At 40.8% G+C, this 17,007-nt stretch overlaps 1 protein-coding gene across 1 annotated transcript in view; it reads right to left on the bottom strand.

Moving 5' to 3' along the window:
* The window catches only part of myo3b (myosin IIIB), a 122,231-nt gene that overhangs the window by 16,049 nt on the left and 89,175 nt on the right, over positions 1 to 17,007 (bottom strand). Inside the window, exons 20-22 of the mRNA XM_060930568.1 lie at positions 16,466 to 16,517; positions 16,208 to 16,286; positions 15,398 to 15,515 (exon numbers count right to left, since the gene is read on the bottom strand). Of these exons, the coding sequence (XP_060786551.1) occupies positions 15,398 to 15,515; positions 16,208 to 16,286; positions 16,466 to 16,517 (249 nt within the window). The remainder of the gene's footprint in view (positions 1 to 15,397; positions 15,516 to 16,207; positions 16,287 to 16,465; positions 16,518 to 17,007) is intronic.

The raw sequence follows: 17,007 nt of genomic DNA, 5'->3' as shown, positions 1-17,007 counted from the left end.
AATTATTTAACGAAAGTGATTACACATTGCCTATGATGCAGAGGGGAACCGTCAGGGCCTTCTAGGTCTTCAGAGAAGGCCCAAACATATCAGCATTTCAAATGTTATATTTAATTTCTTTTATTCTTTAATTTCTTTTGTAATTTCATTATAATTATTATCTTCTATTTCTAATTTGGCCTTATTTTCTGTCAAATTTGCTTCAGAAATTAAAGGGTTATTGTCCTGAAAACATTAAAATAATGTTATCCAATGAGTTTTTCTGTTTGTTGTCTCTAGGCTGAGAAGGGTTTAGAGCTGGCTCACTCATTGGTTAGGACTTTATTGCCAGGACAGAAAACCATGGCAGTGTATGTTTATGTAGGAAGTGACAGATGCTGATGATTAGCATCTTGATTACTTGACGTCCTCAGTATGACTGTGATAGGAGAAGCTATGTGAAGATGCTAACCAGGAGAATGGTTATAGAGGAAAAACAGAAGAGTCACAAGTACCAACGCTAGAGGGACACCAACAGAGATTCTACATGAAGCAGATCTTCTTTTTGCCAGCTGATACAAACACCTTCCCAGGTACAAAAGACATCATTGCCATGTCCAGCCAGTGATTTAAAGTCTATGTCTACATTAATACGTTTTAGTTTAAAACAAAAACAATTTCATTCAAGATGAATGTTTTTGCTCTATATCAGAAATAATCTCCTTCAACATACTTGAAAATGCATATATCACACGTATTCTTTGTGTGCGCATGACGTCATGCTCATTTCCAAACCCGAAAGTCCGCCATGTTGGATGATAACAACAACAAGGAACCAGTGCTTCACATATGAGCTATTGCAACACTTTGTGATTTTCTTTTGCTTTCACTGCCTTTGAAGAAAGACAATGCCTCCATTGTGCGTGGAACATAATTGAGGTAATAATGCTACTCATGACGAAGAGAAATGGTTCTTCAGAATTACCAAAATAATTAAAAACAGCGACAAAACAGATGAAGAATTGTCCAGAGAACACTGTGCGTATGCTGTGGTTCAAAAACATAAATCGTAAGGACTTAACTGAGGAAAAAGCGAATTACACCTGCATGTGTGGTGACCACTTTATACCGTATCTGGTAAGAGTTCATTGCTAATTAAAGCTATGTTTTCTGCTCATTAAAGGGAACGTTTGAGCTTTAGTGCGAACACTCTGCTTCTCACCTTGCAGGAGCACCGTAAACCTACGCGATAAAACAAATCCAGATTGGGCACCAACACTCAAATTAGGACATAAGATCAAGATGAAAACATCTCGCAGTATCAAGAAGCAACAAATGAAAGATCTGCCAAGAAAGCCAGATTACAAGCAGTGCAAACCTTAGTGAGTTTGGATACACAAGGAGAACAATGTGGGTCAACTTTGCCAGGTGAGATATCAGCGATGCCGTTCCAGTAACCAGTAACTTCGGTTTACTTATGCACTTTTTTTTTTGTAGAATAAGATAGTTCACAATATCAGGGTATTCAATCGGTGGTAATGAAGCTATATCCTCTGTATAATCGGATGGCTTTAACATATAGACTTAGACAACCTTTATTGTCATTCAGTATGCAACAAGTGTACACTGAATGAAATGTTCAATGTTATAAATAGAAGTTTAGAGTTTGGGTTTGGAGTTCAGCAGTCTGGTGACCTGGGGGAAAAAGCTGTTACAGAACCTGGTGGTCCTGCACCGAATGCTGCGGAACGTCTTTCCGGAGGCCAGAGGGGAGAACAGTCCATAATGAGGGTGTGAGGGGTCACTGATGACGTTTCTGGCTCGAGACATGCAACGCCTTGGTGCAAAGTCCTGAATGGAGGGAAGAGAAGTCCCAATGATTTTCTCTGCTGTCTTCACCACTCTCCTCACATTCTTCCAGTCAGAGGCATTGCAGCCTCCAGACCACACAGAGGTGCAGTTGGTTAGAACACTCGGTGTTTCTGTAGAATGTAGTGAGGATGGGCGGGGGCAGGTGGGCTCTTCTCATCCTACGCAGGAAGTGCAGACATTGCTGTGCCTTCTTGACCAGTGACGCGGTGTTCACAGACCAGGTGAAGTTGTCTGTGATGTGCACCTGCAGGAACTTGGTGCTATTGACCACCTCCACGGCCATGTTGCTGAGGAGAAGTGGAGTGTGGCTGGGTTGGTTTTTCCTGAAGTCAACAATGATCTCTTTAGTTTTGTCCACGTTCAGGATCAGGTTGTTTTCCCTGCACCAGCCCACCAACTGCTCCACCTCCTCTCTATAGGCCAGGTCGTTATCGTCCCTGATGAGGCCCACCACTGTTGTGTCATCCGCAAACTTCACAATGTGGTTGCTGGTAGCCCTGGGCATACAGTCGTGTGTCATCAGAGTGAACAGCAGAGGGTCAAAGCCGCAAATTTCAACTTTTTTCTCTGAATCTTGACTTGGCAGAGGGCTCCAATCATATTATTTCAGAAAGTCACAGTTATTGTTCGCACGAGACAGCATTTTGGATTTGTATATCATCCAACATGGCGGCGGGTGCATAAGTGTTAGAACCAAGTGTTTTTATCACGTGGGTGCACATGAAGAATACTGGGCATGTGTGTGCCAGTATAAATAGCTGATGCTGCTGGTTTTCTTTCAGAAAAGGGTCATGTGATAGGAGCATGATGAATCAGGGAAGGATGTCATGACTAATAAGACCCAATCAGGAAGTGAACGTGGGTGTCCGCGTCGTCGTTTCCAAATATTTCTGTTTTTACCCGTCTACGCTAAAATGCTACCCTGGAGTTTTCAAACTGAAACAGGACCAGGAGCATTTCTAAAAGTCTCCATTTTTGGGGCTTGAAAACTCCAGAACAGTGTACACGCCAGGCATAAACGTAGCAAAAGTATACGCTTTAAAACTAAAACGTATTAATATAGATGTAGCCCAAGTCTGGTGAGAATAAACAGCAGGATATTGTTAATTGTGCTGAATGGAGAGGTATAGAAGACTGATGACTGAACAATGAGCTCTGTTGAGTATGCTGGTTTGAAGTCAGAGAGGTTGGGATCCTGGAGCTGATGTTTATCAAGCACAATACAAAGCAGAGAACAGAACCACACAGATCACTTACACAAAACCAAAGCAATACAAGACAGTACTTGTGTTTCTTCACTAGCATAACATACACATCACATTTGAGTTGATTTGATGTGATGTGATTACATTCCACATCTTTAATAATTTGGATGAAGGGTTATGTAAGGTCTGATCCAGCCTCATTTTATATATAAGTTACAGTCTGATGTCTGTTTTCCAGGAAACCTGTCCACAAATCAGTCCACTCTCATTCATAAACACCACTTCTGCTTTTCTTCACTCCATCCAGTGGGAGGTAAAAATGACAACAAGCATAAAATATACCTGTAAATCTCATTCCTATATATTTTATAATGAGTAGCAAGCATTAAGTTTTTTATCAGCTTTCTCAGTGCACACTTCAGAGGAGCAGGTTAGTTTCCTCTCTGTCTCCCTTTCTTCACCATAATTGCCCTTGTCACTCTTATCGCCATCTCACTCTTGACATGCATGTTTACCACCAGCATAATCTTCAAAAAGCATGTTAACATAAGGAGCTCAGCTTTCATAACCCATAAAGCCTGATCCTGTTTACTACAGAGAAGGAGTGCTGAAGGAGAGTGAGGGCTCTGATCATATCTCTGACAGTGCTCAGGGTTTTGCGCGTGTGTATGTGTGTGTGTATTTATGTGTCTCACAGGGTGCAGCCTTAATAAGGTATTAATATATGGGATTAGGCAAGAGGTGTAGATGTGGAGGGGAGTTCAAGTGGTTTATGTGCAGTGACACTGAGTTGATCAGCTCTGTTTACATTCCCAGCAGGAGGATATGACAACTGCAACCCAGAGTGACACTCAGGAAAAGCTACATGCATGTATGTGTGTACACGAGTGTAGTAAATTCTCAGAAAATGCAGCAGGATCCTTTTTTTTAAGTGGAGTCCACCCTCAGTTCAAATACATGCACTACCACAGAGATTCAGCAAACCTTTTCCAGCCAGCCATCAACCATAACCACTTATCCTGTGCAGGGTCGCGGACAAGCTGGAGCCTATCCCAGCTGACTATGGGCAAGAGGCGGGGTACACCCTGGACAAGTCACCAGGTCATCGCAGGGCTGACACATAGAGACAAACAACCATTCACACTCATATTCACACCTAGTCCTTGCAGTATGCTGGGAACACAAACCAGAAACTCATCCTTCAGCTTCTCCACCATAAACAGTTTAGTTCCTCAAAAGGTTTGCTGGGCGGCACAGTGGTGTAGTGGTTAGCACTGGCGCCTCACAGCAAGAAGGTTCTGGGGTCGAGCCCAGTGGCTAACAGGGGCCTTTCTGTGTGGAGTTTGCATGTTCTCCCTGTGCCTGCGTGGGTTTCCTCTGGGTGCTCTGGTTTCCCCCACAGTCCAAAGACATGCAGGTTAGGCTAACTGGTGGCTCTAAATTGACTGTAGGTGTGAATGGTTGTTTGTCTCTATGTGTCAGCCCTGTGATGACCTTGCAACTTGTCCAGAGTGTACCCTGCCTCTTGCCCATAGTCAGCTGGGATAGGCTCCAGCTTGCCCACAACCCTGCACAGGATAAGTGGTTACAGATAAGAAGAAGAAGCTTTATTGTCATTGTACTGTACAAGAATACAACGAAATTCCGTTTGGCAGCATCTCTCTTACATGTCACAGTCACAAGAAAATATCTCTTCTCATCTCATTATCTCGAGACGCTTTATCCTGTTCTACAGGGTCGCAGGCAAGCTGGAGCCTATCCCAGCTGACTACGGGCGAAAGGCGGGGTACACCCTGGACAAGTCGCCAGGTCATCACAGGGCTGACACATAGACACAGACAACCATTCACACTCACACCTACGGTCAATTTAGAGTCACCAGTTAACCTAACCTGCATGTCTTTGGACTGTGGGGGAAACCGGAGCACCCGGAGGAAACCCACGCGGACACAGGGAGAACATGCAAACTCCGCACAGAAAGGCCCTCGCCGGCCACGGGGCTCGAACCCAGACCTTCTTGCTGTGAGGCGACAGCGCTAACCACTACACCACCGTGCCACCCACAAGAAAATATCTCATCTCATCTCATCATCTCTAGCCGCTTTATCCTGTTCTACAGGGTCACAGGCAAGCTGGAGCCTATCCCAGCTGACTACGGGCGAAAGGCGGGGTACACCCTGGACAAGTCGCCAGGTCATCACAGGGCTGACACATAGACAGAGACAACCATTCACACTCACATTCACACCTACGGTCAATTTAGAGTCACCAGTTAACCTAACCTGCATGTCTTTGGACTGTGGGGGAAACCGGAGCACCCGGAGGAAACCCACGCGGACACGGGGAGAACATGCAAACTCCGCACAGAAAGGCCCTCGCCGGCCATGGGGCTCGAACCCGGACCTTCTTGCTGTGAGGCGACAGCGCTAACCACTACACCACTGTGCCGCCCCACAAGAAAATATATTAAACATAAATAGTAAAAACAGTAAAGTGCAGATAAAATGTTATAATGGATGGATGGATGCATTTTAAGGCATGGTTTATGGTTAATTCTAACTTAAATGGTTATAATAAAAAAAATTGTGCCATCACCACTTCTACTACATGGTGGCATCATGGGTAGCACTGTCGCCTCACAGCAAGAAGGTTCTGGGTTCGACCCCAGTGGCCGATGGGGGCCTTTCTGTGTGGAGTTTGCATGTTCTCCCTGTGTCTGTGTGAGTTTCCTCTGGGTGCTCTGGTTTCCCCCACAATCCAAAGACATACAGTTAAGTTAACATGGGGGCGGCCTTGGGCTGAAGTGCCCTTGAGCGGGGCACCTAACCCCCAACTGCTCCCTGGGCACTGTAGCTTAGCTGCCCACTGCTCTGGGTATGTGTGTGTGCTCATTGCTCACTTGTGTGTGCATATCTGTGCTCACTGCTTCAGATGGGTTAAATGCAGAGGACAAATTTCACTGTGCTTGAGTGTGCATGTGACAAAGTCTTCTTCTCCTTCTTCCAGCCCCCAAATTGCATGAGTGTGTTGGACTTCTCTATATAATTGTCCCGATCTCATGATTGATTTGTTTAGTATATGTCCACATCCACTCTGAAATTAATTCCTGGCTCAGTGACTGCCTATAATAGAGGTGGAACTACCGTAAATAGGTTCCTGGAAACATTGGACAGCAACTAAATTCGATCCAGGTTCCTCTAGTATGGCTCTGCCTAAAATTGCTGAGAAAGTTCATGTGACAGAAAGACACATCATGAGGATCAGATACAAGTTAAACGGCAGATAACCTGCACTCTAAAACGCTCCCTCTGTCTGTCTGTCTGTCTCTCTCTCACACACACACACACACACACACACACACACACACACACACACACACACACACACACACACACACACACAAACTAGGAAAGAAGTATGTCCAGAAGTTCTGAACATGGCCAGTCCACCATGCATATGCAGTTGGGCAGAGATCTAAGAAGAGGAGGCACTTAATTCCGATGAAACGCAGGGAAAAGTGGTTCTGGGTCTCTGGCCCTGGACTAAAGCACTTATAATTTGGTGAGGTCAGTGAGAGCTGTATGCATGCGAGTGAGAGAGTACAAGTGAGAGTGTATGTGCTTGTGTACATTCCCAGGGGCAACAACAGCATGATGAGAGACAGGAAGAGAACTGAGCTCCCGACATCTGGCTCTGCATGCTCCCTGGACTCCTCAAAGCTTCTGTCACTCTCTCTCTCACACACACACACACACACACACACCTATTCCCATCAAAGCCTGGCCTGCCATAACGTACATATGCACACACAATTCCCAAAGCAGTAATTCTAGAAAAAGTGTTATCCTGTGCTGGGAAAATATATGCAATCTACTGTACTTGACTGTGTGTGTGTGTGTGTGTGTGTGAGAGAGAGAGAGAGAGAGAGAGAGAGAGAGAGAGAGAGAGTGTGTGTGTGTGTGTGTGTGTGTGTGTGTGTGTGTGTGCCCATATCAAAAAGAAGTATACTTCAAGTTCATTTTATTAAGTATACTTAAGTAAAGTTAAAGTATATTTCCTCAAGTCTACTTTGTGTACCAAGTATACTGATATCAATGTACTTACAGTATACTTGTAAGTAAACTAATTTAATACTTCTTGGGACTAAATTGGCCCACTTTTAGTTTATAAAAAGTATACTTTAAGTTTAAGAGAAGTAAACTCAGTATACAACTAGTATTTTTTATTTTGTACTGCAAGTATACCACAAGTAAACTTATATACTAATAGTTTACTAGTTCTATACTTGTAGTCCACTCTTTAGTTTACAAAAGCGTACTTCATAGTGTACTGGAAATATACTATGAGTTTACTTGTTTTATACTTCTAGTCCACTTTTTACTTTACTAAAGTATACTTTGTAGTATACTGGAAATATACTATTGTTTTACTCGTTACACACTTCTAGTCCAGTTTTTAGTTTATAAAAGTATACTTTATAGCATATTGAAAATATACTATTAGTATTCCACTCCAGAGCTGACCACAAACTTATGGTACATGTAGGTTTAAAAGATGGGTCTTAAAACATGCTGCTGTATATCACAAAGAAGCCAATATGTGTGAAAAAGAAGTATTTTATAGGCTACTATCAAAAGGATAAGCACAACTCCAGGGCAAGTACACTTAAACATAAGGCACAAATATTTTAATACTTTATTACACTTTTTAAAAAGAAAGTATATCTTGATCAAAAGTTGAAGTATAAGCTTAATATACTTAGACTTTTCTATTTACTTTTCAGTATAAGCCAAGTATACTTATGTATAACTTTATTAAGTACATCTCTGATAAGTAAATAAAAAGTAAACTGAAAGCATACTCTCTTATTTTTTATTTAAAAGAAGTAGAAGCACACTTGAATAAACTTCTTTTTTGTAAGGGTATGTGTGTTTTCAAACTGAGGTACAGTACCTCGGTGTGTTCTCCCATCAGTTTAGGCATATGTATGGGGGGAAAAACCCCAAACAAACAAAAACAACAAAAACCATAGATACATTTTGTTTTTCACATGTCCAAGAACAAAGTCAAATCAAAATTAGAAGCATCTAAGCTGGGGTGTCACCTTCTAATTCATTTCAACCAAGCTGAAAGACTGGAACAGTTTTTGTGTTGACAGTAAAATCTTGATTTCTTGTAGTTCCCACTGGATCCTATCATCTGGACCCCATCTGTATGGCACATTTTCTCAAACAAATACAACAAAAATTCTCCATATGGGGCATGTCACCACAAAAGGAGTCCAGGTAATCAAAAAATTAAAAGTTATTTCATTGGATATTCTAAATCTACATTTAATCATCACACGTCATGTGTTAAATTTGGAGCAGCCAACCCAGAAAAATTAGTGAAAATATTTCAGGTATCATCATCTTAACAGAAAATCAAGTTTGAAGAAAATCAGCTGTAAACTTTGTGATGTGTATATTGAAATTAATGCATCGAATATATTTAGCCTACAAAGTAACATTTATAAGTTGACTTACTGTATAATATTTTGGTGACTGATACATTATAGATTAAAGCTAGACAGCCTTTTGATTTCATAAAATCTGTGCAATTTAGGGTGTATTCAGACCAGGATAGTTCGATAGTTCACTTGCTTTGGTCCGAACCAAACTTTTTTTTATTTTTTCATTTTGGTGCGGTTCGCTTTCACACTGTACATTTTAGTAAGCGGACCAAAATCTGTCAACAAAGCCACGCGCCCTGAGGTCGTTCAGCTATTGGTCAGAGACAACACGCGCACAAAGCGTTAAGTTCAAAAGTAGTCACGGAGGATAGCGCTGATGAGCGCACATCATGTTGTGACAGTTCTGGCTCTTCACGCAAGTCGCTAGTACTGCCACTTTTTGAAAGAATGTCCCTGATTTTAATGTAGGTCTGACGGAGTTTCTTCACTTTTAGCCGACATTGTTCTGGGGAGCGCATGAACCCCTTCTCCTTCATTTTCTCACTGAATACAGCAAACACGTCGGCATTTTTGTGTGTTCTCTCCGAAAGCTCAGATATGTGTTCATCTGCCCATATATCCACAAGGGTACACGTTTCTTCCTCGGCCCACGTTTGCCCCCTACTCATTTTTTGTACTCTGTAGTCTAGCCTACCACTGGTCTGAATGACTGAACGACTGTTGTAAGGTTCCCTTGACAACTGAAACAGTGTTTGCACTTTGCAGTGGAGTGTCAAGACTCTGTTTCCCATAATGCTCGACAAACGACGGAAGCTCCCGAGGTACAAAAAAGCAAAACTGTCGGATTAGGTCCGGTCTGCTTTCACACCTCCAAAAGGTCCGCACCAGGGTTCCTTTGGTCCGGAAGCTCGGTCTCGGTCCGCTTGTTTGGTCCGGACCAGAGTTCGGTGGTTTGTATTCAGACCAACCCAAAAGGTCCGGACCAAGGGAAATTTGGTCCGTTTGGTCCGGACCAAACAATGTAGGTGTGAATACGCCCTTAGTTCCCTCTGAAATTTGGTCATTGTGATATGTATATGCTTATTTCTGCAATATCTAAAAAAAAACCCCAACAAAACAAAACAACCCAGGCCATTCCGTGGCTGGAAAGTTATTTAATTTGAGGGGATTCCCTAGCAAATAATGTGCATGAAATCGCTCGCTTCACGCAGTCAAGCAGACAGAGGAAGTCCGTGTGCGCATGCGCAGGTTTACCTTCTTCTTCTCTTCTTTTTCTTCTTCTTTTGGGTTTTACGGCAGCTGGCATCCACAGTGTTGCATTACTGCCATCTACAGGTTTACCTTGACCGTGCACTGACAGGTACGTCATTCTGTCGCTAAACAAATAGCTGATCACACCGAGGTGCTCGCTGACCGCCAATATTTATTAGTTTGGTCCTGCATTTCCTTTCCTTCACAACATAACGTCTTTTCTTCTTGCTTTCCGTTACTGTAGTTGGTCTTTCACATTTCATTTGCATCCTCCATTTTCCTCTCCTGTTTCAAATTTGTATCCCACAATGCCTTGCACGTACAGGGAAAGCCCACCATGTGATGCATGACATAGTATCTTGAATTGGGTCATGTCGAAGCAGGAAAAAATAGCAGAGAATTTAGGGCCACATGGGCCTAAATTCATTAATTGCTCTATTTTTAAACAACTAATAAAATTGGAAGTCTGTGATTCAAATTCAGTAGCTTTCGGTCCACTAAACAAAAATAATTGGGTGTCAGGGAAAATTCTTTTTATGACCTACACTTGAAAAATCTGAAAGGCAGTCTACCTTTAAGGAATGTTTTTACTGCAAAATTAGTAAAACACTGTCTGGGTCATTTTTTTTAACACACATTTCAAATCACTCTATCTCAGAATGAACTCATTGTGTGGTGAAATATTTGTATTTTTTTTTAAATGGTGGCTTTGTTTGTCTGTGTTGCAGACAATGATGATAGTTTTCAGCAGGTACTAACTATTACTATTGGAGTTGTTTAGTACTGAATACAATGGAAAATGCCTGGGTACAGTTTTCTTGTGCCAAACTTTCCTGTACTTTGCTCATTACTACAAAGGATGCAGAACCTTTTGAGGAATTAAACAGTTCTGAAGTAAAACCACGTTGTAGAACCTTTTGAGGAATGAAATGAAATTATTCTGAAAAACCAATCGAAAGCTTCTGGCATGTATTTACACTTAATTGCAAAGAATGGGAACAAAAACAAAAGTATAGTACCATGGCTTTTTGCTATTGCTTTGAGTGGTGTTCCATGAAAAGCATGTCCAAACCAAACACTATTTTTTTTTCCACTTGCTACTTGTGTAAAAATAAAAGTAACATGAGAAAACAGCCCTTTGGAGTGCTGCATCTGATATACAACTCCATTAGTAATTGGTTGCTAACTAAATACAGGTTGATAAAATGTCAGGCAATAGGGTTAGTTATTCTTTCACACTCATGTTTGACCATAATAGTTCCTAATCCACAGGAACGTGCCTACTCTGGAACACGAACTAAAATCAAATCAGTCCTTGTTCCACCAGTAGTAATGTAACTTGAGTCCCTTCAAAAGTTACATACAAATATAATGAAACACACAGAAAGTGGTTCTGTTTCTGCCCATGACCTAAAGCATATGTAATTTTGTAGGATTCTGTATGGGTGTGAGTGTGAGATGAAGAAGCTGCAAATCTCTCTCTCTCTCTGTTCACAGAGCAACAGAATGTGTTACATATTCATGGCGTGCTGGTTGAAGTGTATTAAACAAGCTGGCTGTGCTGGGATATCTTCATCTACAGAATCCTACTCTTTCATCATAGCCAGGGGACGAGAGGCCAGATTTCCTGCCTGCAATGAATCCGTTACTATTCTAAATTACCTCAAAATATCCACACCATTATCATGTTCTGGAATATAATTACGACAATTGTGATAGTAAGCGATGAAGGTAAAAGAAGAGCACATAGGAGAGAGAGGAGAGATGGAGAATATGTCAAACAAGTGTGAGAGTGACAGAGATGAGTGTGGTCACCTGCCCTGCCTCCTACAGAATTAGCTGGTATCTCAGTGAGGCGTGCTGGTGTGATCTGACAGTAATCCCGCGCCCACTGCAGTGCCGTTGCTGTGCTATATTATCGTAGAATAATCCCATAATCCCCAGCACATTGCTAATCTCAATCCCACCCCCTCTCTTCCTTCACACACTAATCATACTAATGATGGACCCCTGTCTCCCCTGGCAACCATCACTATGTGACATTGCCCCCCACTTTGCCCCACTCACATATATAAAACACACACACACACACACACACACACACACACACACACACACACACACACACACACACACACACACACACACAAGGAAGCTCTCATTAATGGGATTCATAGCTCAGGGCCAAACAAAAACCAAACATATGTTCAGCAAATGAGAGGGGTGTGTGTGTGCGCGTGTGAGATCAGTGTCAATATCGCTATGTGGGTCTGTTTTGGGTCAAAGTGATTACTGTGCTTTCCAAGTTATAAAGAGACAGAACACTCTACACTGGCTTGACCCTGGCTATTAACCACACCCCTACACTTACAGGACACACTTATGTTTATTTTTAATGAAGGAATGCACGAGGACTGGTGATATAGCAAATAAAAAACAGAGAAAGATGGAGATTTTCTGTATTAAGGTTTTTAAAAAGACTCACTTTCAGTAGTCAAAAAGGGAGAATCTGATTCTCTGAACAGATTACCTGCCACTGTTTATCTACGTGTGTGTGTGTGTGTGTGTGTGTGTGTGTGTGTGTGTGTGTGTATGTGTCTGCCTGCCTGTGTGTTATATCTTCACTGGCAGTGTTTAAGCAACATCTCAAAACACATCTTTTCTTGGAGGCCTTTGGCTGCTAGTTTCCACAAGCACATACACCTACATACGCACCTACACACACCTACACAGATACCTTGTTAAGCGACCTTGGGTGTTTTGAAAGGCGCTATATAAAACGAAAGTATTATTATTATTATTATTATTATTATTATTATTATTATTATCTTACAGCTCTGAGTATGTGCCTATAGCCTGCCAATCTGAGACAATCAGTATACAGTACCTTTACCATCAATATTCAGGCTTCGTTTCACTCACACTTGCACCTTTTAAACAGATTCACACATTCACGTTGCTCCACGAAAGCCATCACACAGGAAATGATGTATGACAAGTCCCTCATACGAGTGATTTTGTGGAATTTACATCTCAACACTTTCTGTTTACACCATGTAAGTGGCTGCATCTTGTACTGTGCTGACTGTGTTATTTATCTGATTTCGTTTTCTGAACTAATGGACAAAAGCTCTTTGCTTCTGAAATGCTCCAATTTCTAGACATTTCTTGCTTTTCTTTGTGTCCACATAACATTTACCTTCTGTTGTCAGTCCACTGCATTAGTGTTTTAAACCAACATTGTAGGATTAAAGTAATGAAGTCATCCTTGGCAATATTGACTTCTGTTCACACAGTTTTCAGTTATTGTACTAAAGCCACAAGTTCAGTGATGGTAGCAAGTGACATCATGAAAAATGACATTTTAATTGAGATGTTCTCATTTCTAGATGTTAAGGTGACAAATCCAAATGACTGATTGAAACGATTCCTCTGACCAATCCTATGCCATGTGTTGTCTGATGTTTTTCCAGTTCTTCACTCACAACTTTAATTCCTACCTGCAAGTCGTTCCTATTTACTTTCTGACACCTAAAAATGTAAGCGAAACCTAGTAGTTTCATCTTATTGTGTCATATATGACCCCTTATTAAATGTGTATTCAGAGACAACAAAACAAAATAAAGAAGGAAGTAACAGAGATTGTTAGTACCTCTGATGAATGAATATAGCTAGTACAGTAAGTTTACTTTGCTAATCTACCAATGAAGCTAGTATGACACAAACCATGTAGCATGCAACTCAAACAGCCAATTTTCAAACAGTGCATTGTTTAATTTATGTTTAGTTAATTAGCTTTAAAAGCTAAAAAGTTTGTGGACATGTGCGGACCCACTAATTTGTGCTTTTTGAACATCCCATTCTAGATTTAGTCCCCCTTTACTGTTAAAATAAGCTTCACTCTTCTGGGAAGGTTTTTCACTAGATTTTGGAATGTGGCTGTCAGGATTTACCCATTCAGCTACAGGAACATTAGTGAGATCAGGCACTGAGATCAGACAAAGCCTGGGGTGCAGTCAGTGTTTCAGTTCATCCCAAATTTGTTCAGTGGGGCTGAGGTCAGGGATCTGTGTAGGCTGCGAAAGTTCTTACACATCAACATTGGAACTCGCTTGGTGCACAGGAGCATTGTCATGCTGGAACAGGTTTGGTCCTTTGAGTTTGGGAATACGGTATGTAATGCAACAGCATACAAAACATCATATTCAATTGTGTGCTTCCAACTTTATGGCAACAGTTTGAGGAGGACGTGAAATTTTTGGCCATGTAGTGTATGAGTGTGTGTGTATATATATATATATATATATTGTACATGAGCTGATAGTCGATGAGGCGCGTAGCACCAAGTTGGCTATAAGCCATGTACGATGAGTGAGTGGAATAACTGTTTTATTCTATCCACATTCACTGGATTTTGAGAAACAAAGCATTTCTATTTTTATTTTTTGCAAATTCGATAAATAAAAACTTTATACAAAACACCTGACAAAATCATTTCTGCTTAGAATGTAAACAAACTGGTGAAATGATAGTAGCAATTTGTGAAAAATGCTATGATAAAAATTCTTGAAAAATAAAAAAAGATAGATTCTTGCCATCAAATACGTTTATTCCACATTTTGTTGCTTTTTTTTTTTTAAACTTTTTGGGTTTTCTTTTTCTTCAAGGTTTTTTGGTGGTTGGCAAACCAACTTAAAGGTGCATTACTGCCACCGACTGGGCTGGAGTGTAGAAGAGGAGATTTTGGGGGGGGAAAGCCTATATTCTTTTCACTATTTCTGTTTCTTGTTAACAATTTTTGGGGTTTTGTTTTCAAGTAGAGTTTTTATTTCATCCTCGGTTGGTTCAGCAACACGCTCTGCCATTTTGTTTTTCTCTACTTATGGTATATGAGCTGATAGCCTAGTAGTAGAGTAGCCAATCAGAGTGCGCAATTGTTCATATCCAGTAGAAAATAAATAAATAAATAAATAAATAAATAAACACACACACACACACACACACACACACACGGGTAAGTCAAAAAGTTCTAAGACAGATGTTATAATTTCAAAAGGAATTCAAAAGAATTCAAAAAAGGAATACAAAGAAGGAATTCTCCAATGGAAACATCGCTTGCAGAAGTGTTTAGACTTAAATGGAGGATATGTAGAGAAATAGCTTTGTTATTTTCATAAATAAAGATTATTTTCATTTGTCTTAGAACTTTTTGACTTACCCTCGTGTCTCTCTCTCTCATATATATATATATATATATATATATATATATATATATATATATATATATATAGAGAGAGAGAGAGAGAGAGAGAGAAATACTACCACTTCTGAACATTAAAAAATTTTTAAAAAATATACTGGATAGTCTACAAGCAACAACAGTGCAGGTCATTATACAACCACAAGAGACTAACTCCAAGTGATTTATTGGCTGCTAGTGTGATCATTTTGTGAGTCTCATCCTGGTCAATTTGCGGAGTCAGTCTTTCTGGTTTCAACCGTTTTCGCGTTCACTGTTGGTTTCTAACATAAAGGTACACGTGAGAAAAGGCCTTGTGTGTGTATGTAACTTCAGGTATTCCGAGTATGAGTATTGCTTGTGTGTCATTCTTTTGTGTTTGTGTCTAGAAGACCTGACCTTGTTTGTGGTGTGTTGCTCTGTCTCTCTCTCCATGAGTCTTCACTACAGACACTTCAGCTGTCCTTTTCTCTTTACTGTCAACTTCACTCTGTCCATCACCACTGACAGAGACAACCTTAAAAAGAGGGACAGAAATATACACAAACACATCCACACAGTGTCAAAAAGTAAGAAAATGCAACAAGAAATACAATGAATTAAACAAACAAGTACAAGATTAAAAGGTAGCAGGCCAAGAGCTTTAATGACCAAGTTCACAGTTCTGGCAGAGATATTTATTAGCACCCATTAGCAGTGTGTTTTGCAACGGTAATTGCTAATGCACAGACGCCGGATTTCTTTTTTTAACTCGTGTGCTCTCACCCTGGGTGAGTATGCTTTCTGTCTCAGTGGCTTAATTGTAATGCTGGAAATAACGAAGGCAGACTTCCTCACATATTTAATTTTTATCTTTGAATAAAAGAGCTATAGGAAAGTATTAATCTGCTTAACATTTCTAAGTACATCCTCCAAAGGATTTTGCTTTTTTAATCTTACATATGCTCAGCAGAGTTACTGGCAAAAACTGTACGTTTTCTTCATCTCATCCTTTCAACATCAAATGGTGAGCAGCAAAAATTGGATCAGACTTCAAAGCCAGGCAATGTGCTCCAAGTCACAGAGTGGCTCCTCTATTTCACATATTGAATTCGAGCAGGATATCAAAGTGCTAGCAAAGAACCTGAGGTCTTTACTAAAAAAGGACCCTAACATCTGTAGAGAGAGAAGCGCAAAGACAAATCACCTCAGGGAGAAGCTAGCATTTACTCTCCAGCACGGATTTCCAGCCTTTTGATTCACTCCTTCCCTGTGCCTCCCTTCCTCTTCTTGCTCTTTCTCTCTCCCTCTGTGCTCAGATGGGAGTCAAGAATGAGGGAACTTTCTCTTTTTTGTCTCTGTCTGTCTCTCACAACTCAAAAAGGACATCAGTCTTAGAAGCTTTGTGCTTATATGCAGATTGGTGAGTGCTCAACTCCGAGCAATGCCATGGACATGAAGCGCCTTATAAGAGTATTCATTTCTGACCTTGTCCTTATGGGTTGAACAGTCAGAGCCTCTTCTCTGAGATGTGCCTTCCCTGAGGAGAAAATAAAATATTACTAACAGATTGAGATAGTGGCTGACAGTTCCATCCAAAAGTATTGGAACAGCAATGAATGCCAATTATTTTGTTTTTGCTGTACACTAAAGGCATTTGAATTTTAGGTCAAAAGATGCATGCAAGATGATAGATCAGGATTTCAGCTTTCATTTCCTGATAGTTACATCTAGATGATTTAAACAAATTAGAACATGACACCTTTTGTTTGAACCCACCCATTTTTCAAGTGATCAGAAATACTGGAACATGTGATTGACAGCTGTTGTTGCCCAGGTGTACCTTGTTAGACTGACCATTTTAAGAATTAACAGCTCAAAATGTCTACTCTTGGTTTGAGCCTGTGAAGACTGCATTTGCTGTTCATCTCATCTCATTATCTCTAGCCGCTTTATCCTTCTACAGGGTCGCAGGCAAGCTGGAGCCTATCCCAGCTGACTACGGGCGAAAGGCGGGGTACACCCTGGAC

Source organism: Neoarius graeffei, chromosome 9, assembly GCF_027579695.1.
Source record: "Neoarius graeffei isolate fNeoGra1 chromosome 9, fNeoGra1.pri, whole genome shotgun sequence".
Taxonomy (NCBI): domain Eukaryota; kingdom Metazoa; phylum Chordata; class Actinopteri; order Siluriformes; family Ariidae; genus Neoarius; species Neoarius graeffei.
This window is presented reverse-complemented; position numbering and strand designations above follow the sequence as displayed.